Genomic DNA, 25196 nt, shown 5'->3' on the forward strand with positions numbered 1-25196 from the left:
GTTACCCAGTATATTCAAGTTGATTTATTAAAATGAAAATCTTTAATCTTTGAATTTTAACATTTCTAGAAAAATATATTTTCAAACTCAAATTGTATCCGAAATTTACACGCACAAAAAAAGTAAATAGCATAACCCATGTTGTTTCTATCTCAAATCTTTTATTACACAAGAAGATTTCGCAGTATCCCTCCCTCTCTCCAGTTAACCGTGCGATGTTCGCATCCTTGTCCGATAAAATCCAATATTATTAAAACTTACACCAGCCTGCTGAGTACGAGCTTTGAAAACTTCTCCGTCTTTATGTAAAATGTTGCTTTCAAAATTACGAAGCCTAACTCAGTGGAGCGTAATTAATCTTTTTCTTGGCTTGTTTTCAATAACCTATTATTCTGTTAGTGACAAGCCGTTTTTCAAGTGTCTGATTTTTATTTATTTCACTGAAAGAGAATCACGTAAAACTTCAATCTTTTAAGACATATCTTTCAATTTGACTGAATATTTTTAGTATAGTTAAGTATATGGTTACGTAAAAGGTAAGCCAACTGTAGTAACTAGTAACGTTACTTGGAACCTAACTTACAATACAAAAAAGTAAATAGTATGCATGTATATTTATTAGACTGGCCCGTTAGCGCAGTTTGTAGTGACCCTGCTTCCTGCTTCGGGGGTTGTGGGTTCGATTCCCATCCCGCGTCTGGTCCGTCCGGTATAATATGTATTAATTTAAATATGTATCATTTATATGTATGTTTATCGAAAAACAAAATATGTAGCTATACCAGTCAGCTGTTCCAATCCAAAACACAAGCATTAAGTTGCTTACAAGTATGTTGTAAATATTTATTTATTTTATGATTAAGAAAGTATTAAAAAGACGTTGTTATGTAAATAACACGACGCAAATACAAAAAATTAGGTTTTTGTTTGGTAGCTTTGAAATCGAAAACAATTTTTAGATTTTTTTCCATCGGCAATTCTTGTGTAAAATGACCCATAATTGATGTAAGTAGTAATTAACATTATTGAACTTTGGCTCGTAGCTCTGTGGAATATTTTTAAATAGTTATTTACGATTTAATTGTATACCGAGCTATATACCGAAGCACAATTTATGCAACACTTTTTATATTTTAACGCTAAAAATTTACTATAGTGGAACCTTTTCGGAATTTATCGCGGTTTATAAGTTTTTTTACATTTCTGGCGTTTCGGATACTCTACAGCAAGCATGGTCAAGGGAGGGTGGAAGTCCTCCTCGTAAAAGTTGTTTAATTATAATGAGTGAAATTCGCGTTAACATAAGAAAACCCAGAACTTACTTTTTAAGTATTATATTTTATTATTATTTTTATGTGATAATTTTCTAAAGGTTTTCACGAAAAATATTTTATCACTCCGAATAATCTGTCAGCTAAAAGACATTTAGAAACCGATTTGTGTTAACACACAAAGAAATATAGAGATTAGTTAGTTTCTTTTTTTAACACAAAAAAAAAATGTATAAAGATCGCCAGTTTGCGTTAGTTTCAAATACTATTAGAGACATTTATATCTATAATATATATCTCCTAATTCTAAAAGTAGGTCAATGAGTGCGGGTTAAGATATCTCTCAAGTGGATTACGAACTAACTAGGAGTTAGAAGTGCAAAAATAAAATCCTCATCCAGCATGTCCGTTAATACGAAACGCTAGAGCTAGAAAATTACTTTGAAACTTAAATAATTTGCAGTTAAATTCTTGAGCTTAAATACTAAATACGGCTAATGTGTTGAGGTAAAAGAAATGAAAACTTTTTCGTTTCTAGTTCAACGAAATGGCTGAAATAAAATTGTAATTGCAGTGTGTTTTGGTTTTTTTTATTCCTCTATAAAAATTAGTTTCGTTGTCTATTTTTAAGTATTAACGAGTGCATACTACGATATAGTTTTTTTTGACGATTTTTGTCGATATTTCGGACCACTTACATGGCCCGTGGTCACAACGAGACTGCTGTGGATGTGTCAACTGTCATCCATCACGGGCAGTATCTTTCTACCCTCCGTCTCGTTCTTTTTAAACCCACCCTATCACTCACTTTAGACACAGACTCCCGGTGGTTGTTAATTTTACAAAGTTCCAACATTGGATTCCACGCATTTGCCAACACAAAACCATCTTCGCGATTGAAATTTTTGTATTTCCGAATTTCTGAAAAAGGATAAACGATATTTGAAAAAGGGAATGCGTTGTCGGTGTTTTAATAATATTTGTCACAAATATCGATAAATGTTTTGATCAAACCTATAACTACTAGGTGCTATTGATGTCTTGTCATTTCTTTCTAAATTGTCTTTTCATGTAGCTATATTTCCTGAAAATTTATCAAAAGGATCTATGTAAATATGAACATCAATCACATAGAGAGACAAAAATAAATAATCTTGGAATTTTATCGTCTACATTATTTGTATCTGTAAATAAAGAGCAGATATTTATCTACGAAGTAATCTATGACAACGGGAGTCCAATTCAGTGTGTAATATGAAGCGAACCTTGAATTTAGGGCGACATACACAAAGACAGCTTTCGGACATAAAATATGTAAATTGTTAGGTGCATACAGTCATACGTGTACTAATAATTTTGTAGTTTTTATATTTTCTTAAGTAAACCTATAATTTAATAATTCTCAATCCCATTTAAAACGTTCAAAAACTTTACTCCGCTTCATGTTAGATAATACAGACCTTAAAAAAATATTTTATACAGATAGAAGGCAATATCCCGTCTGATATTAACGCTCAACCCCAACTTCTACTTGTAGGAAATTGAATTTTGATTCGTGACATTGATTTTATACTATGTTTAAAAAAAAAAAAAAAATTAACAAACTTATCCCCTAAAATCGTAAAATAGAGGATGAAAGTTAGTATGAAACTCTGATACTTTTAATTTGAAATGAATTATGTGTGGTATCCAGCGTTTGAAGATAATAATAATAATTATATTGTACCCTTTCTAACCGTTGCTACTACTATGTCCTGCGCTTAAAGGTTATCTAGAAGAAAGCGCTCATTAGCAATAACATCGCCTTAGTACATCTTTGTTTTCACTTGTTACTGTGTAAATGTGTATTTTGTTGTACAATAAAAAATATTATTATAAATAAAGTACTTTTAAGGATTTCTTAATATTAATCAGTTATTCAGTTTTTTAAATTATATTTTAATATATATTTTTGCCTTTTATACGATTAAAAAAGAACGTATCTAAGAATATTTTGTATTTCACCCTGCAGCGATAAAAAGACTTTCGCTCCCTAAATTGAATTTGAAAATGAGATTTGCTGAGATAGCATAACATATTGGATAATTTAAACATTTTAGCTGGTTTATTTATAAAATGTATAAAATGTAGTGTGTATATAATGTCTGTGCTAACATCATTTGAAAACAATAAAAAACTTATTAATTGTGATTCAAAATGGTAGAAATTTTGTTCCATAAACTAGGTGCTATATATTTTTATTTTTTTAAAAAGGGAAGAGTCCCAATGGGTAGCAAAAATAATTGTACTCCATACACAAGGTTCACACAGTCGAAATCGAGCTCGACATCTACAATAGAAATGAAGTTACGCACAGAAAGAATTTAAAATATACCAGCGAACAATCGAGGAATATTTCGATAAATGCTACGTCAGGGTTTAGCAGATTTTATTTCCGTCAAGCAAGGTTATCCGTACGGAAAAAAAATCGACACTCGATACCGAAGAGATGTGAAATATTAAAAAAGTAACTGGGTTGTTGTTAGTAATTGGATACGTTTACGTTATAAATAACTTTTAACGATTATTTATATTATTCACACGAAAAATAAATTTCAAGGAAATTAAATATTGTTCTGTTAATGTGACAACATTTTACTAATAGGTACATCTTATTTCAATAGTACCAACTTCAAAATCTTAATTCAAATCTAACACGAAATGTAATTTGTGTATTGATAATATAGTACGGCCATAACTGTTACGTGTCCAATATATATCAGATCAATCAGATTTGGTAATGGATTAGGACAGAAAACGTTTTCATTATTTCCAATATTAAACTAAAGCAATGTGTATTATGTTATTAATGGGGTTGTAATGACACGCAATGGATGCTTTCGTCAAATTTACTGCGTAGGTATAGAGCTATAAATTTATATTATATGTAGTTTTAGAATACAAACACCTTTAGACAACTGAATATGCGTGGCGTATCTTAACTAAGAAAGGTGCTATTAATTAGTTTATTTAATTTAATAAATTAATAATTAATTTAAGTTAATTTAATAATTAATTTAAGTTATCAAATAATAAATTAAAATAAAATACTATACACTACTAAAAACTTAAACAAATTTATTTTAAGAGTGTCGCACTCGCCAGACACAAAACGGTTTTGTATGTACAGACTGCTCCTAATCAAATTATATTGATAAGTTTATTTTTCTTTAAACATTACAAAGAACAGATCTCAACAATTCATTCAATTCATTACATATATATTCAGAATATATGCTCAATTCAGGACAATAAAATTAAAATTGTAAACGTAAGAATAGAGAGTATAAGAATTAATGGAGCTATTTTAATCGCGATTACATATATTTTCATTTTTAATTTTTAAAATATTATCTGTGGCCATATCTTAGTACAATTGACAATGGCCTTAGTACTATTTAAGTATTTTCGCTACGATATAACTGAGAAACCTCAATTTAGAGGTACCTTTTCTTATAGGTAAACAAGAAATTATCTAAACATAGCTAATTTTAAAAATATTAGGTGTGAGACATGAAACCGACCTCCATTAATATTATCAGCGGTTTTAAAAAATTGTCTTTCATTGATTCTATACAATTGATAGAGTTTTAACAGCCGTCGCACAGAATTTATTCAAAGTAGGAAAACTTAGAGATATAATATTTGAATCGTCTTTAACAAGAAAAGATTACTTTGACATGACGTTATTAATATTCTTAATCGGTAAGCCGTACAATAAGCCTAAGTCAATTTATTCTGGACAACTAAAATAATCTTGACCTTCTAGTAAAATTAATATTAAATGTTTTACTTAACGTTTCTGTAATAATTTTATTAAAATTTTACTCTATGGAATTAATGACGACACGTTAGCGTAGTGATTAGAGTAAATGGCTAATATGCTAAAAGTCGACAGTTCGATCTTTGCACACGAAAATGTATTTGTGTAAAAAATATAGGTTCTAGGCGTATGTGCTTGTGTCTTGTTTGTTACCGGACCACCAACACGCGATTTACTTTCATCTTGATATACTTTACTAATATTACAAGTATATTTTTTGTTATTTTTTTTTTACAATTTTTTTTTTTATCGAAACTACACGTAACGCGTAAATATTGAAAATTCTTTTTACAAGGTTATGTTAACTCGACCTTCAAATTGATTAATGTTCTACATAAAAGCTATTAATAAGTGAGAGTGAAGTTATTAAGCGAGACATATATACAAATATAAAAATTACACTAAATTGCTTGAGTTTAATTAAAAAGTATTGATTGCCGTGTTCCGGGGACCGGGACGTAATTATAAAGAGTCAAAGAAAAATTCTTATGTGTATCTTTAACTATAACTAACAATGAGGTAATTCTTGTATATACCTATTATGGTCTTATACCATTTATTACGCGACGGATACTCAAATTTATATTCAATTACAATATAAAAACTTTCAATTTCAAAATTAATATATATCTTTGCAGGACTTAATAACATTTGTTAGGTTTTTTTTTTGAGCTTTACTTAAAGGACGTAAAAAGGTTTTTTATCATCAAACAAAAAAGTAGGGGTGAGAAACAGCAACAAAAAATGAACGCGACCAAAATTAATAAAAACTAAAATTAAATAAAGAATATCGCAAGATTCAATCAGATATAAATTCAGTTTCCTATAGTTTAGATTTTTTCCTCGACGCAAGAATTATTCTCTAAATTCGTATATAACTTTTATTGCCCCAGGGATTTGTGTAAATAAAATATACGACAATTTCACTTTATTACTATTCCCATTACGAATTCGAATTACAAAACTTTTTGTGTTTAAAAATGTTATATAATTCTTTTTTCACGGTGTATTTGATAGGCCGTATTAAGAGTGCCTGTAAAATGTTTATAAATTATTATTATTATTATTATTTTTTGACTTTGTCGTAAATTGTATATAAAATATCATGACTTTAACAGCCCTAAATACGCTTAAGTAATATACGAGTAAACAGATTATACAAATTTATATTAATGTATAAGCCATTAAACAAAATGTTCCAAGGCAAAGTTAATACTGCTTAAGCCTAAATTAATTTCATAAGTTTAATACGCTATTAAGGTAAACTAATGACGTGTATCATCGATTAAGCACACTCAATATCTCAACAGTCTCTCTGTTTAATTAATTAATTGATGTTTATAGCCACATAAGTTCTGGAAAGTTCTATTACGTAAAATTATTGATAATACTCGCACTATATTATTTGTTTATTTTATACAATATCCCTACGTGGATATCCTAACTACTTATTTTGGTGTGAACAATTCATTTATAACCATGTAAGTCTACATTACAGCAGTTTTGTTCCTTAATTAGTTTCCGCAAGATTGATATACCGAGAAAAGTGTATAGAAAATGTACAATTATGTACAAATAATAAATTCTAGTAAATGCATAGTTTAGTGGTACGTTTTATGTTCACTGCCCACATACTATGTTCTAAAAGTGTTGACTACATATTGAATACGTGGTCCTACTCAATGTATGGATCATGATCCTATATATACACTAATATATTGTACACACGTGTACAAAATACGTATGGGATTTATACATAAATGTGTAGTCTAGATAAAGTCTAGTGTTCTAGCCGACCGATGGCGGAATAACCATTCAACTGCTGACTTTGAAATACATAGGCCGAAGACGGGCAGTAGCGTCTTAGGTGTGACAAAGCCAGCCTTGCGGTCACCAACCCGCCTGCCCAGCGTGGTGACTATTGGCAACACACATAAGTTCGCGTCATTTTTGTTCGCCGTTTTGGTGCCAAATTGTGGAGGCCTATGTTCAGCAGTGGTCTGCAATAGGCTGAAATGATGATGATGATGATGGTGATGAGTTAAAGTTAGAACGCATGACTCCAAGTACGAACATCACTATCGACTGTACGCGTAAACTGACTATAATGAACATTTGTACATACCTATTTATGCACATCACGCGTTCACGGAAACACCGGTATACGACGATACACTATAAAAACGTTATCCTAACAAACGTGATCTTATTAGAGTTTCATTACATGTATAGGATACAATGTCTCAGTCTTATGCCAGGTGAGAAGTAATGCAATTAAAACTTGCTTTCGTACGATACTCATAGCCCCTTTCCCGTAATCAGCGTCTGAAGAACTTATCACGTTATACTCGTAATTATATCAAGAAAATATCAAAAAATTACGTCTTAGGTAAAAGTCACATCAAATAGAATAATTTTGATTTTAAGACGTTATAATATGAACATGTTAAGATATATTTAATGTGTATATTACACTTTTTAGTAAAATAAACGACCCGCTACTCACCATCTGTCCGCAGAATTAATAAATTTAGCCATATTATGAGTTCTGTACCCGCAAAGTTGTTGTTTTTTAAGCAATTAGTTTGAACAAAAAAAAAACAGACAAAAAGAGAAGAAGTGCTGTTTGTAATATACATTTTATATAAAATTAATATGAGTGTGACTTTTTCGTAGTAAAATAGGCACTCGATATTTACTACAAAACCTGCAGTTTAGTTACTTTGAATTATTGATAATATTTATAAATATTAAATATGTTTAACGAGCAACCTTTAATAGAATTTTACAAAACTATATTAAGAACGTAAAGAATATTTTAAATATTTGAGTAAAAAGTCTTATTTCATAATTTTCTTTTTAAAAACCCAATGTCTACAGGGTTCGAGTTATAATAATAGCTATCGGCAAGGTATTGGACTAATGAAGTCAATTTTAATGGATCTTAAAATTATAATTATAGTAATGTATATCTCTAAACCTTTTACAGGCGTATTTTCCGTACATATGAAGTGAATATAAAATAAACACTCGAAAGAACTCATAAGTAAACATTATTTCAGTTCCCGGTGTCTCAGTTATGATTCATGTATTCACTTTCTGACTTAGCTCTGTGATCCAGAACTTTACGAAAATCTGTTACAAAAATTAAACTGAGATCTCCTCAAAGTTTACGCTATATTAAAAATAGTAGATTAATAAGATTCCTTTCAGTTTTAAAAAGACGTTTACTAAAAGACGAATAGATAATAAAATGTAAACAAAACGCTTACTGAAATATAAATTTTAATAACTTGGAAAACGGCAAGCAACGTTTTGTCGGATTTTCACCATCGAGCCAATATTATTTTTTACAAAAGAATGTCAAGATATTTTACGTTGGGAAAGAATTAAATTGAAGACTAAAGGCAAAAATAAAATAATCCATTATTTTGTTAAACACTAGGCGTCCTACATGATTTCACTTGTATTTGATTTTTTTAAGCCGTATATTTTGTAACTATTGTTAGTCGTGTGGAGAGTTATTTCTGTACTCACAAGTCTTTAATGATAAATTATTAAAATCGTGTTTAGTAGTTTTAGAGTTAGATCAAATAAATGTTTCCTTTAATATTACTAATTTACAAGGCGTTGGCGCAACGGTCACAGCACTGGTTTGTGGCTATGGCGCTGGTGGTTGCGGGTTCGATCCCTGCACATAACAAACATTTGTATTGACCATACAAGTGCTTGCCGTGGTCTGGGTGCTTATGCAGTCCTTGTGGGTCACACCACCGTGCATCGGAGAGCACGTTAAGCCGTCGGTCCCGGTTGTTATCATGTAAACCTGATAGCGATCGTTACTCATAGTAGGGAACATATCCGCCAACCCGCATTGGAGCAGCGTGGTGGATTAAGCTCTGATCTGTCTCCTATATGGGGAAAGAGACCTATGCCCAGCAGTGGGATATAACAGGCAGGCAGGCAGGCGCGTAGCGTAGCGTTAATAGTATTATTAAGTTGGATGAATAGCCTTACACTTCACATACTGCATACACTAGGTTTACGTAAATAGGTGTACATAATTACTATAAGACCTACAAGCAATGTCGCACAAACTTTTGAATATTCCATTTTTGTAATTTATTTTATAATATATTATCGTACACCGTTATAAAAAGTGTAATAAATTCATAACATAAACTTCATAATCAATAATAGGTATATTTTATTTAGACACAGTAAGAAAATCTAGTGAAAGAAACGTAACCATATTTTTTTTTATACAAGTGTCCAAATAAATCACACGAAACACGCTAACGACTGTCAGGCGTTTGGTGAAACATACTTCTGACAAAAGAAATTACGTTTTTTATTTCGAACCTTTTAACAAAAATCTCGTCTTCAGCACTCCTGTCCACTAAAGTAAGATAAATGTAGACATCGTGACAGAAAAACATTTTGAGTTATTGCTAGTTGTAATAACACTATGATTGACTGATCTAGTTATATATATTTTCGCTGTTTTTGCACTTTTTCATTTTCCAGATCGAGCATTTTTAGAAAAAATTGCTGGGGCAGCGATTTTAGTCACAATTAAAAATTTTGTCGTTCTTTCCCGTTCCTTACAGATCTTTCCTTTTCGTACAGCCGTACAGAATTTCCAGACAAAAGTATTTAAATATCATCAAAGCTAATAAATAAAAGCGTGATAGAGATTCAAAGCGTACCTAATTCATTTAGTAAAATTACACCGACTTTCAACATTCTTTCACAAGGACTATTCTACATTATAACAGTGACATAGGACATATTTTAAAGGGATAAAATGGTACAGTCATCATTCCGTAATCCACGCGAGAAAAGCCAACACTGGAAAGCAATTTGCGTATAATTATATAACTTCGTTTAAGTCTGCCTTAAATTTATTATTCTTGAAGCGAAAGTGTCTCGTGGCTGGTCAAGGAGCACTTAATATTAGTAGCGATACTCAATTTCGAAGCGTTCGCGTTGGCCGCGATCGATGGGGTGTTAAATTTATGTCATTCAAAGTCCCTTCTATCGTCACGTCTGTTACGTTGTTGAAGTCGTCGAAATTGCGTTGCTTTATTGGCCCCCAGCCTGGCGTGGCTGACTGGCGTTTGATTTTATTATCGGCGAAATATTGCCTATCGACTGCCGTCAGACACGACGATCACTGTAATGGACGTATATTCAACTCTATACAATTCATACATAATTTGTGATTAGTTTTTTTGACACATGAGTTCACGTTCTTTTTGGCGTAAACTTGTGGAGGCCTATGTCCAGCAGTGGACTGTATAGGCTGTAATGATGATGATGAGTTTTTTTGATATCATATTTGTTTATATATAAAAATTAATAAAATTAAACGTATTAATTGTCGTGTCAAATTCGAGAACGACTCGGCTAATTAGCTTCATGTAAAGGGTTCTTACGGAATGACAAGTTGGAAAAATTACTCAGACAATTTTTGAAAATATTGTGTTTACTTGAATTTCACAAGCACGTAAAATGTGATTTCTATTTTTGACTCAAAATTTAGACTACTCGAACGTCAGTTTCTTCATTTAGATTGATTATTTATTTATTTATTTTATTTAAATTCTTTATCGTACAATAAATACACTAATACAAGTGTGTACAAAAGGCCACCACCAGCCAACCTTGGTATGTGCAAGAAAGTAGGTATAGCGTGTACAATAAAAAAAAACAAATAGTATAATATAACATTACATATCATATAATATAATAATATAAAATAAGAAAATATAGCGTAACATAATATAATTAATTACATAATACAATAATATATAATTGATATGATTGATAATAGATTATTTTCGATTATTTTAATAAAATTAGGTGTTTTTATTAAAAAGTTATTATAGCTTTTAAAATTACAATAGAAAAATAAATTTTAATCGTGAAATAAATACTAAATGTTATACGTTAATAAATACTAAATGTTATACGTTAAGCTAGTAAAATAGTTATTAACGAACGTAGAGAACAGAAACATTTCAAATATAAACCATATGTACATATTAAAATACCTCATTCGCTACCTTCAAGGGGTATAGTCCCCTTAAACTAATTTATCTCCCTTTGATTTATATAGGTCCCTTAATTAAATGAAGGCAAAATATCGGCACGATTCTACGAGCAAATTATACGAATTAAAAGCACGAAGGCTTTTAACTGAAATTCGTAATTGCTCCTTAGTTTTTTTGTTCGAATACTTACAAATTTAAATTTAAATTCCTAAATAATTGGCCTACATTTTTTTTTCTATGTTAAATAAATTTTGTGGCTAGTTTCTGCCTGGTTTCCGCTAAGGCATTGGTTGTGTTTGTTTTGTAAAAGAGTATATGTAATATTTCAAAATTAATTAAAATGTCTGTTAAAAACTAAAGTATTATAATTAAAAAGTATATTTTTAATTTATTTTTATCACCGTATAATTCAGTTTTACCTTTTTTTTATAAGTTGACAATATAAGCTAGAGTATAAAATATAAACAAACTGTTTTAATATAATTTAAAAACTGGCTAAAAAGGTTCTGTGGATCTGGGTGGATCTGAATTATTTCTATCGTGAGGACCTTTAACACATCATCGAAAGATCAGAAATATAAAAAATACCCAAGTAACCTTCATTCAGTTAAAATTTAAAGATATTTACTTATACCCGCCATTCAAGCAATGGAGCAGCATGACAGGTTAAGATAAAATCCATGAAGGATTAATTGACCTAACAATAAAAGTCTCTGCCACACTGAAGGAATATTTGCAGGATGTTACAGTGCACATTTAAAAATACCGCAGTGAAATATTCACTGCGGTATATATTATATATTGGATTACACTTCACAACACTTTTCAACTAACATTGATTGAAAAAGGCACTCGCTACGTGGGCTGTGGTAAAAATTTTAACGTTTAAAACGGCTTATCTCTCAACGAATCTTTTCGTGCCTCTATATTTATGTTTTATTTTTGCACAAAATATGTATGTAGACGAATATTTAATTCGTTTGTAGATAGTAAAATAACTTTTGTTATTGCTACTGATTTTTTTCCTTTCCTTTCTTCTATCTTATTTAAATTCTATGACAATTTTATAGGGAGGTTTTTAATGCAGGCTAGATTAAACTGCAGATGAAGAAAACAAGAAGATAGAATATTTTTTAAACCGACTTCAAAGAAAGGAGGAGGTTACTCAATTCGACCGAATTTATATATATATATATATATTATGTACGTTCTGGGATAACTCCTTTGTTTATGCACCGATTTTGATAAATCTTTTTTTGTTGGAAAGGAAATATTCCTAGTTTGGTACCATGATAAGGAAACCAGGATCTGATGATGGGATCCCAGAGAAATCGAGGGAAACTCTCGAAAATCCGCATAACTTTTTACTGGGTGTACCGATTTTGATGATTTTTAATTTAATCCAAAGCCGATGTTTATCGTGTGGTTACATTTAAATTTCATCAAGGTTTGATTACAACTTTTGGAGTAATCTTTGATAATGCGTATTTACTTGACAATTTTTTTCGTCTACCTACGTTGTATTACTTGTCAATATAATTGAAGTCGGTTTTTCTTCGTTTGCCTGCAAACACAATTATTAATTATTTCTGTTAATTAATCTATGACTTGATTTATTTAGTTTTGTTGCGTCCTATATTTAATATACACAGGAATTTCCATTATTATTACACACAAACACATTTTTTGACTAGCTTAAAACCACCTTTTAAGAAAGTAAGGTTTCGTTTAAGGAATTTCACTTATAATGTAAAAAATATTAAATATAACCTTTGTTAATGTTTTATTTACATGGCTGAGGTTAAATATTATAACGACAAAAATATCGATATACCTAAGCGTTATCAAAGAATTACACGCTTCAATAAAAACGTGTAAGTGATGTGGGCCAGGCAATTTCGTATGACAAAATTTCAGCAGAACGATCACTTTTCAGTACCTTTAGAAACGTGTGCCTTTGACCATTCACTTTGATTATAAGTCTTCAAAAATGTTTACAATTCTGCTTCGTCGACTTGAAATTGTAAGTTTCTTAATGAAGACAACGTAAATACATTCTTAAACGTCTGTATAACTACTGCATTTTAAATAAAAATTTCTAAGAAATTAAAAATATTGATTTAAATAATTTAACATTCACACAAACTTCTAAAACACAAAAATTCTACAAAAAATTGTGAAAAACTAATTGAATTTTTTATATCATTCGAGTTTTTATTTAATTTTTACTTTACTTAATATTTATTTTTTATTTTATAACACGTTAATCTTGAATTAATTCAATACTTACAATAATTATAGCAATTAATAAATAATTCAGTTAATGAAAATATAAATTGTATTATCCCTTCTACAATAAATAAGGTTAATGAGCATTTACAGCATTAATGAAATACCAATTTTCCGGAGTCGTAAAGCTTACGTGTAAAGCAATAATGCGTCAACATTAGCAGCTGCTAAATGTTATTCCAGAAGAATAATTACAACAGAAAGGCCTACTTTTTAAATTGTCTCTAACGGAATAAATTACTTGAAATGTACTAATTACTCTGGGTTTGTTTTTGGCGGTAGAAACAAATTAGCCGAAATTAACATTCAGTTTTCATATTACAAAACATCGACACGTACGCGTCTCGTTAGCAATTCCATTACGAAAGTGCTCTTATATAAATAAACAGTTTTCGTCTATTGTTGTTAAAGTATATAAAATTAATTATTAATGTCATATTTATGTTTTTTTTTTTTTTTTTTAAATTAAATGACACAAAAATATTAGAAGTAATAAGTTGGTAAAACCAATGCGTATTTTAACACTAGATGTGCTGAAGATTACGGCCTCCCTTAAACTGCCGCCCGCCGTGACAAATTGTCCCATTTTATTTATTGCAAAATTTCTTAGTAGGTATAAGGCATGAAAATTAATATGAATACTATTATTTATATTCTTATAATATCTTTATCTATTTATTTCAATCTAAATCTTATTCCTAACAAAACAGTAACGTAATAAATTATGTATTTACTGCCAGATTTTTGGTTTTATAAAAAAATAGTCCCAACTTACATTGTAATTATAAGTAAACCATAATATGATATTCTATTGTATATGATACGATTCAGGCTGTAACATCCCACTGCTGGGCATAGGCTTCTTTCTCGATGTAGGAGAAGGATTTGAGCTTAATCCATCTTGCTGCTTCACTGCGGATTTGAAAATATATTCCCTATTATAGATAATGCAATCTGTCAGGTGTATTTGTTGAAAACTGAGACTGATAGCTACGTGTTTTACGAGCCATAGTGCGAAGACTCGCAGGGACCAACATCCAAACCGGAAAGAAATATTCGTACAAATATAAATATCTAACGTGAATAAAATTATATATATATGTATGTATGTATGTTTGTATGTATGTGTTTGTGTATGTATATGTGTATGTATGTATGTATGTAAATAAGTACATACGTAAATATATTCAAACGTTTATGTCTCAATTTGTACACCTACACTGACACAATACCATCTCCTCTGCCCCTAGGTTGCCTGGAAGAGATCGCTTTTTAGCGATAAGGCCGCCCTTTGTGCCTGATGATACTCTGTTTAAGTTCATAATATGTATTAATTCTGATTTGGTGTACAATAAAGTGTATTGTTATGTTATGTTGTTATCTATACCGAGCGGGAAGCGAACCCGCAAACCGTCGGTGAATTAGGCACCTTTAGGTTAGATGTACTAAGAAACGTAATTTCGAAATCATGCAAAATCTAACTTTAAGTGTTTTACTAAAAACCGAAAAAAAATGTGAAAAGAAATTGTCAATCATTTTAACAATTCCCGTTGAAGCGGTATAAAATATTATAACTTTTATTTACTCAATAAGACTATTTGCTTTCAGTTGGATAAATTAAATTGCGAGTCTGAAAAACTTTATTTTTACCTAGATACGATCTTCACGCAAATTGGTGTTTGTGAACTTTTGCCCCAGTTTTATTTGCAAGTTGAGATATCTTTAACATTCACATGTTTTGAACTTATATTATTTATTATCTTGGCTAAGTAAACTTTGTAATTGAGATAAAGTTAAAGTCTATCTCTGTCTGCCTGTCACTATTGCAACACTGGTTCTGTGGTGTTAATTTTGATAAAATATATTAATATTTTACTTATTGGTAACAAACAGTGGATTAAATGTAAAAATGAATGAATATTGCGAAACGAAGCGAACAGAAGCTACTTCTGGTAATTCAAAATTGAGTGAATTTGGAAAGACATTTTTTAAAATCATATTAAGTAGACGATCTGCTCGGTGATAATCGCGCTATTGTTTATGGCTACAACGTCTTCCTCATAAGTTCTGATAGGGTTTTAGCTTATCTATAACCTGACTTAATAAATTGACATTTCTTTTATTTAATTTACATTTAATTTTAATTTACATTATGACATTTCTTTTATTTATTTTTTATTAATTCATTTATTTAATTTAGGAAAACTTGTAAGACATTCACTTATGTAGAGTGTACAAAATTGTTTTGTTTGCAGCGTTTTTTTTTTTTTTTGTTTACCTTTTGCCACGGCATGGTAAAGGACAGTTTCATCTAAAAAATAACTTTTATCAAATTAATACAAAGCTTATATAAATACCATCACATCAGCCTATCGCAGTCCACTACTGGACATAGGCCTCCACAAGTTGAGCCAAAAATGGCGTTACCCATAGTCACCACGCTGGGCAGGCGGGTTTGTGACCGCAGGGCTGGCTTTGTCGCACCGTAGACGCTGCTGCCCATCTTCGGCTTGTGTATTTCAAAGCCAGTAGTTGGATGGTTATCCCGCCATCAGTCGGCTTTTTAAGTTTCAAGTCTTAGTCGCCTCTTACGACACCCACGGGAAGAGAGGGGGTGGCTATATTCTTTAATGCCGTAACCACACAGCAATATAAATATAAATAACAAAAATTAAACTCCTAATAAAGTATAAATATTGTATAATTATCGCCAAAATATACATAATCACAAGTTTAAAAGTTTAAAATTTTACTTATTTTTATTTCTTAGTACAAAAAGATAGTTACAGCATAAGCCTTATAACATTTTGTATAATAAAATAACGACTAATGAAATACTATTTTAATATTTTAATATCAAAATTCAAAATCGCACAAAAGTAAATCTTACTTATTCCGTTTTTTAATTATTTTGCATAGCACATTGCGTAAATATACATCCTATTCCTTAGAGAACATTGTATTATATCACAAACTATCGGATAAAATTCATGTGTTTAATCCAATATGCAATTCGAGTATCTATAACATTGAAAGAAAATCAGAAATGGTTTCACAGGAATCAATAATCTTACTAACCGTGTAATGAATAACGTTAAATTAATGTTATTTCATTACTCAGCACCACTGGAACGATCGAATATCCATTATAATTGTCAAAGCAACTAAATTAAGGTAAATTATAGTGTTAAAGTAAATGTTTGTCTAAAGTTTGGTTATGGAGCGGTCTGATAAGGTTCCTATGGTGACTGGAAACAAGAACTGTGAACTGTGCTTATTGCTTCAATATTTGTTAAGACGTCTTTCTGGTATAATAATGTTGATAGTTCCTTTAACATCAATGGTCATGGGTTCGATTCCTACTTGGTACAAATATTTTTTCTTGAGTTAAGTGAAGGCTCTCAAGTGGATTAAGTCCCAATCCTCATGCATTTATGGGCAAGGTTATCTTACGTAAACGTAAAAATATAAAGGATGTTAAGGTTTTAATTCCGTTTATTTATGAAGTATTTATAAAAAAAAAATAGATGTTATTATTTTCGAATTAATTAATCAAGTCACTCACTCGTCCACAAAAACATTAAATAAAGTAATTTTATTATTGAATTATTTAGCTATATATTTTTAAAAACTACAACTTAGTTCAAAAGCATTTTTTAAATTTATTTTTTATGAATTTAGCTTTATCTTGATTTCATTATGACTCACAAAGCTATACTGATTTAAAATAAATATTTGTTTACACATAGTTATGTTCCCAATAGAACTTGAACTGGATAGCATTAGGCGATTAAACGAATTCTTGCACCGCTACACAATAGTTGCTGTTGACGCGCACATATTTTATACAAAAAACTAGCAGTTTTCTTTTGATTTCACGCTTGTAAACGAAAAGCTAAGCTCACGCAAAGAAGAGACAACAATAGTGTCAGGAGTCAGGAGTCACTTATGCTTCTTAAGACCGCTCAACTATTGAGGTTACGAATTTTTCTCTTCCTTGCTGTACACATACACTGTACAAGTATTATTCAGCCTTATTCATAACAAACTTTATGGAGATGTTCATTTATTTGTGTGTTCGGGTTCCAATAATTATGGACTGCCTTTATTATTATTTAGACTTTGATATGTATGAAGAAATCTATTCTTTTTATCTTTCTTAACTTTAAATAACTTACTTATGCAAAATAATCCATATACCAAGTCTGACAAATCAAGGAGACTGCTGAATAATTGTGGCTGCAAACGAATAAACCGACTGCAATTACATCGACAATAAATAACATAACAACAACATTTCTCCCAGGACGGGTATTGGCTGACCGGAGGCCGTAAGAAGCCGACAGTTAATTCTCCTCTTGTGTCCCCTTGCGGCTTTTACCAGCTTTGGGTTCACTATTGTTCTAGAGGCTCCTGTGTCTAGAGTCATTTTGCAATCCGTCCCGTTAATAGTCCCCTGAATCGCAAGACTATTCCCGCTGCATGCCTGGGAGATAACAGTTATTGGGGCTTCCTCCGCGTCAGCCAGCACTCGCCCCTTAGTCCTGGCTTTTATTCGTTTCCCTGCTCCCGTTCAAGGGACGAAGCCCCTTGTTTCTTCAGCTCCTCTATTTGTTCCTCGATCCTTTTCATCCTTGCTATCTGGGTCTCCTTCTGCGGGCAGTTGAGCTGAATATGACCCCTTTCGCCGCACTTGTAGCACATAACTCTATAGCTTTTCTTCGTAGGAGCCTTGACCTCCTTAACTTCCTCAGAGACCTCGCGGATCTTATGGGTCTGCCGTATGTCATGGCGAACAGCCTCTACCTCCAAAGCATGCGCCAATGCTTCCTTTAACGAGGTATGGTGTCGAAGCCTCACTGCAGCTCTGACCTCCAGCTCTTTGATTCCGTCGACAAATGCTTGAACAATATTCGTGTCTACCATCTTGGTGTCGGCTCCTGGGTGTGCCTTCCTGACGAGTTTTTCAATTTCCAACGCCCATTGTTGTAGTCCTTGTCCTGAGCGTTGGACTCTGTCACGCAGTTGGGCACGGAACACATGCTCCAGGTGTCGCTCCCCGTATCGGGATTCCAGTGCCTCCATCAAGTCTTGGAACCCGTTTCCTGTATGTGGCAGTGCTTCCAGAACCGACAAAGCTTGCCCTCTGAGCGCAACAGTGAGAGCAGTCAGGCATTGCTCTTCCGTCCATCCGTTAGCAGTAGCAACAGTCTGGAATTGTTGACGATAAGCGTTCTACGGAGTAGTGCCATCGTATGGAGGCACTTTCACTCTTGGTCCTTGCGCCACTCCGGTACTTCCACTAGACATCGCGACTCCCGTGGTTTCAAGGCGCACTACTTTCTTCTGTAGTTCAGTGAGGCCGGTTTTCACATTTTCAACATCCAATCCTAACCCGGTAACTCGTTCTTCCACTACGTCGACATCTTTTCGAAGCTTAGTCACCGCATCACTAACATCTTTTATAGCCCAAAGCGTTTTTTCTTGGAGCTCTTTTTGTTGTTCTTGTGATTCTTGCAATTTGAAACTTGTTTGCTCTTGTAATTCTTGTAATTTGAAACTTGTTTGCTCTCGTAATTCTTGCAATTTGAAACTTGTTTGCTCTTGTGATTCTTGCAAAGTACTACGAATTTCAGCCCTTTGCAGCTCCATTAATTTAATTAAATTTCCTAATTGAAGAGCCACTTGAAGGTCTGCAGAAGTTACGGTGTCACTGGTAGGCATAGTAAGGTGGGCGGGTCCGGTGGGCGGGGCTTGAGACAACGTAGGCGGGGCTTGAGACAAAGTAGGCGGGGCCTGAGCCTGAGTAGGCGGGGCCTGGGTCCGAGTGGGCGGGGCCTGACGCTGAGTGGGCGGGGCCTGAGTCCGAGTGGGCGGGGCTTGAGCCCGAGTGGGCGGGGCCTGGTGGGCGTGGTCAGTGGGCGGGGTATGATAGGTGAGGTCAGTGGGCGGAGCTTGGTCCCCAGTGGGTGTGGCCTCCGCAGCGCGTTGTGCCCTTGTCCTGACGTCCTTGAAGTCCTTGGAGTCTTCTCTCGGAGTCAATGGCATCTCCAAATCTCACTTCCGACACCAGTTGTTACGTGTCAGGGTTCGAAGGATTTGGAGAGAAAGACCTGCTGACTCTTTTCAAGACTTTATTCACTAGCACTAGGTCCAACACAAAGCACTAGGTTCAAACACTAAGCACTAAGTTCAAACACTAAGTACTCACGATGTCCTCAGTCGTAGCCAATGTCGTAGGTTTCGCTGGTATCACTCTTGATCACTAGTTTTCACTCTTGAAGTCGCCTCGAAGATCGCTCAAACTGAACTGAACTCGTTCGCCTACCTGCAGCTATTTATATCGGCCGACACGAGGCCCAGACCATTCTGGAAAGTTCGCGCATGTACCCGGTTTTCGAGACTATACTTCTATATAGTTCCACAGTAGTTCCTCTAACGCCATCTAGTATTGAGTAGAGAGTTTCATGCTATCGCTGTCTTTGTGGGGTTTCAATGGTTGCCGTTAGATGGCGCTAGTTTCTTTGTGTCCGTAACACTATGTAATAACGTAGGTAGGCGAAAAAATAGTCAAGTAAATGCGCGTAATCAAAGATTACTCGAAAAGTACATGTCAGACCTACCTAGACTTTATATAGTATAGCAAAGAATCGTGTCGATTTTTAGTGTTTTCCAAATATCCTTGCATAAATAAATCTATGGTATTAATTCTTTTGAAAAAAAAAACCATTTTAAATTTCCATTAAACCAGCACCAACGCTAGCCTAAATCGTAAATGTGACCTATTTGCACGATGACAAACATTTTTTTATTCAATAATGAAACGACAATCACCAAAACAAAATAACGGAATTCTTGCAACATCATCAGTTTGCCGCATCGTCGTTAATCTAATCGTAAACACGTGGACTGACGCGAGTTAAGTCTAATTAAGAACGAATGTACCTAATGTAACAAATGCGTTGAAGTAATATCAATAAGGCTAGGAATTTTTCTTTAAAAATGTCCCATACAAAGCATAAAAGAGCTCGAAGATATTGTACATAATATAACAATAATTATGTTGAAATTATCAATCAATATAAAAAAAAAACTACGTTAAAATTTTGCTTTATAATTCATTATAATATTTTATACCTCCGGTATCTTACAACATAATACATTTCTGTACACAAAGGTAAATTTATCTGGTCTTGGTCTTTTAAATTTATTATTATTCTTTAGTGGTTTTATTCTTAAAAATGGTGTTTCTTTATTCTTAGTTATACAGTAAAAATATTTATATTCCGTGCGATTCTTCAAAATCGTTCTTGGAATATAAAACAATCTTGGTAGCGATAAAATTTATATTGTTTTTACCAAACTTTTCAATCTTAACGTTAAAGAACAAGTGAAGTTCTGAATCAGTCTGTCAGAAAGAATTATAAATATTAAAAAAAAAAAAAAATCATTTGTTACAATATTTATAAATAGGTAAAAGAAATTACATTTTTTAATATTAGTGTTTCCTTAAACTTCGATCTTAGGCCGTAATTAAAGTTTACCTATCCTACAAAGTACAGAAACTTTTGCTAATAGTTATTACCCTAAGTTATTGTTTATGATTACTTAGCGTATAAATTAAATACTAAAATAAAAATAAAAACTAAAGAAATAAACGAGATAATGTTCGAAAATATTTCAAAAAGCATATTTTCAAATAAAACGCTTATCATTCAAATTTATTCCACAAATGCCGAAGAAAAATATCAGTTGAGTTTGACTGTTGATAATGTTTTATCACAAAATATGGTATCAAAAGCGCAGAGATACTCCCACGCTTTTGTGTAATAAATTAATTTTGCTGCAAGGGAATAATTGAATTTAAAGCGAAAAATTTCATTTTCAATTCATCGAAAATTTTATCCATAATAGCCGGCTAATTTAATCATACGTTTAAAAGGAACGTTTTCAACGAAGTTATTGGCACGATTTTTCATTGTTGATAAATTATATATTATGTGAGTAGTATGTTTAAAAGCTGTGTGGTTACGGCAGTAAAGAATATAGCCACCCCCTCTCTTCCCGTGGGTGTCGTATGAGGCGACTAAGGGATAACTAAGTTCCACTACCTTTGAACTTATAAAGCCGACCGATGGCGGAATAGCCATCCAACTGTTGGTTTTGACATACACAGGCCAAAGACGAGCAGCATCGTCTCCGATGCGACAAAGGCAGCCCTACGGTCACCAGCCGGGTGGCTGCCCAGCGTAGTGATTATGGGCAAAACATATGAGTTCGCGCCATAATGTTGGGTGCAAACTTGTAAAGGCTTATGTCCAGCAATGGACTGCGATAGGCTGAAGTGATGATGAAGTGATATTTATAAATAATGTTATAAAGTCAATCTTATTTTAACTATTTTCATCATTTGTGATATACGCAAGTTAGGTTAAATACTTATTGACCTATAGGACTGAATTTCCTTTTGCTTTAATATTATTCGACTATTGTATTTGTATAAGGAAAAATTATATGTTTTAGGTGAATTTGGACCATAAACTGACAGTTAAATTAAACATATCAAATATGTTAAGCTTTTACAGGTTCACAAAATAACTTCCTAAAATAAGACATCAACAGTATCTTTTTATAAAATAATTCACTAAATATTTTTGTTCACAGTACACGTGCCTTCACGAAAACCTATTCCACTACCTCTGTGAAGAAAATGGAGGCGCTGTCACTTTACCAGCTGCGAGAGGAGATGACGCTTGGAAGATCTATTTCAATGATATACCTGAAGAGATAGTCGACGAATTTGCAATGAGATATGGAATAGAAGCTATTTATCAAGCTATGACGTAAGAGTTTTTATTAATTTAATTAAGAAATAAACTAAATCTTACGGTAATCAAAGAAGCCTTATCGAGTCATAAATAGAACCTGGTATTGAGAAGACCCAAATAGCGATTATTTTATTGTCAATGCCTAAGACAATACAAACAACACAACAACACAACAACAACAACCTGAAATACTAATTTCTTTATTGTATAAAAAGGGGCAGAATTAGTTTTTATATGACAATACAGGTACGGGTTAGCTTAAAGTGTAAAAATAATCTAGTTGTAAAACTATATAAGAAATCACTTTTATATATAACAATTCAGGTTCGTTATTTGTGCCAATTGCTCCTTTATCTAAGTCTGTGCTAGCGATAAGATCGCCTGTTGCATTTCCTGCAATTATATAAGCGCCTCGACTCTTTTGTACACTTTGTATTTTGTTTTTGTCAATGACTGACATAACAAAGTAAGAATAAATCAGACATTTTAAATGTAAACGTTATTTGTATTTTATTGGCTGTTGTTTTTTCCTTCTATATCTATAGTATTCATATATTTATATTCATTATTGGCAGATTTTTATATTTATTATTGGTTAAAAAAGATACAACGCGTAGTGCCTAAACGAAGTCAATCTTTTAGAACATCATTCATAGACCGGTCAAAATAGACATTTTAAATTAAATTCAATTTCAAATAATTATTTATGTAGATGGTCTATAATCTATGATGATATTATGATCTACAATTTTTTGTCTGGATTATGTTTTTGATAAACTTTACCGTTTTCGAGAAAAATCCATAAAATCGAAAATTTTGACCTTAGAATAACTTTTTCGTACATATGGGGGATCGATGGGGACTTTCGCACTTTTCTACTAGTGTACCCAGAGTCGCTAGCAAAATTTGGTTCTGTTGGAGCTTATGTTATTTGATCACAATTTTTATGTATTTTTATTTTATTATATTTTTTATTTTTTATCATCCTTTCATATTTTTACTGTCCGTATTTTAATTTGACCGGATTATCATACATTGTTATATCATATGCAATCATATAAAATAATGATAAATTTAAAATAATATCATTTGTTTCAGTCATTTCCACTGCCTTTCAACAAAATATCTTTGCGCGGGTGTACCAGCAGTCATGTCCACCTTATTAGCCAACATCAACGCTTACTACGCGCACACTACCGCCTCCTCAGCGGTATCGGCCTCCGACAGATTTGCAGCTTCTAATTTCGGAGTAAGTAATCCTTCCAAATAATATTAATATAATTTTTACTTGACTTTTCTAGATTAAAATGAACTCAGTATAGATTGTTTCTAATTTTTTTTTTATTCTACAACGCCATAAGTCTTTGTAGCCATTCTATAAATTTGAGGATATAACAATAAAAACATAATTATATTAAGTTTTAATTATCTAGTTAAGTGAATAATAAGACAACGTTATCTTTATTTTATTTTTTTTAATCTACATAAACTTTGGTTGATGAGATATCTAATTCCTTCTCATGTTTACTATCAATAAAATCATTTATTAACTTTTTTCCATTGTTAAATAATCATTGCTTACCTACTTCGGCGTTTTAATTGTAATTATTTTCGGTTTGAGTTTTTAATCATTTTCGATATTTTTTGCAGAAAGAAAAATTCGTTAAACTTCTTGACCAGTTACACAATTCTCTTCGGATTGATCTATCGATGTATCGCAACAATTTCCCTGCGTCGAGCGCTGAGAAACTTATGGATCTGAAGTCAACTGTCGATTTACTAACAAGCATAACGTTCTTTAGAATGAAGGTAAGACGAATTTTTTATACAGTAGAATCCACAAGGACTAAAAATTTGAAGTTAGGTGACTGTTAATGGAGTTCTATGTATGATAATCATCTTGTGATTTTAAATGTTACATTTTGATAGTTATATAATAAACAAACAGCATACACATTATACAACAATAAACCGCAATGGGACCTTAAACCTTAGTCGAAGGTCCTAATCACACGCTACGCTGAAGCATAAATGATCAGACCATGGCAAACCATATCTAATATGGTCAATACAAAAATTGGACAAGTGTGGGGATCGAACTTACGACAGATTATAAGTACTATGATTTTAATTTCTTTTTTTTATGTATTATTTGTTGTTCCAGGTTCAAGAACTCAGTAGTCCACCCAGAGCAAGTACTGTAGTTAAGGACTGCGTAAAAGCCTGCCTTAGATCAACATATCAATTCCTATTTGAAAATTGTTACGAGCTTTATAACAGGGAATTTCAGGTTACAATTTTTTAATAATAGAAAAACAATTGAAATTTATAAATTTAAAGCAACAACAATCAACCAGTAAATTTTTTAATGAATCTAAAAACGATTTTACTACATTTTGTTATATGTATTACAATTATGTATGTATTATGAGGGTATCCTACTACCATATGTTGTAATAGCCAATCTATATCTGTCACTTGTAAGACATGAGCTATTTTAATATATACGTATGTTTACTTTAATATTAATAATATTTCAGGTCGATCCAAACGAAGCCAAACGTGATCCATCAGACCACGGACCGCAGTTGGATTCTGTCGATTTCTGGCACAAACTGATAGCACTCATAGTATCTGTGATAGAAGAAGATAGAAACAGCTACGCTCCCGTCCTTAATCAGTTTCCGCAGGAGTTAAATATTGGACAGGTAACAAAACATATGCAACCTGTATTAAATTTACTACATAAAACAAAAATAAATAGTTGAATGTTACTGGAACTTTGTAAGAATATCAAAAGGGTTGTCTTATTTGATTTATTGAAAGATGTTATCTTTTAAAAAATCGATCATTCTATCTTCAATAATATGCAAACATCCATAACATTGGA

At 32.2% G+C, this 25196-nt stretch overlaps 1 protein-coding gene across 1 annotated transcript in view; it reads left to right on the forward strand.

The window, feature by feature from the left end:
* Window positions 1-25196, forward strand: part of LOC123659147 (protein unc-13 homolog A) — a 55130-nt gene that overhangs the window by 17974 nt on the left and 11960 nt on the right. Inside the window, exons 11-15 of the mRNA XM_045594402.1 lie at window positions 22143-22321; window positions 23405-23555; window positions 23957-24115; window positions 24471-24596; window positions 24847-25014. Of these exons, the coding sequence (XP_045450358.1) occupies window positions 22143-22321; window positions 23405-23555; window positions 23957-24115; window positions 24471-24596; window positions 24847-25014 (783 nt within the window). The remainder of the gene's footprint in view (window positions 1-22142; window positions 22322-23404; window positions 23556-23956; window positions 24116-24470; window positions 24597-24846; window positions 25015-25196) is intronic.

The sequence above is a fragment of the Melitaea cinxia genome, chromosome 13 (genome assembly GCF_905220565.1).
Source record: "Melitaea cinxia chromosome 13, ilMelCinx1.1, whole genome shotgun sequence".
In the NCBI taxonomy this organism is placed as follows: domain Eukaryota; kingdom Metazoa; phylum Arthropoda; class Insecta; order Lepidoptera; family Nymphalidae; genus Melitaea; species Melitaea cinxia.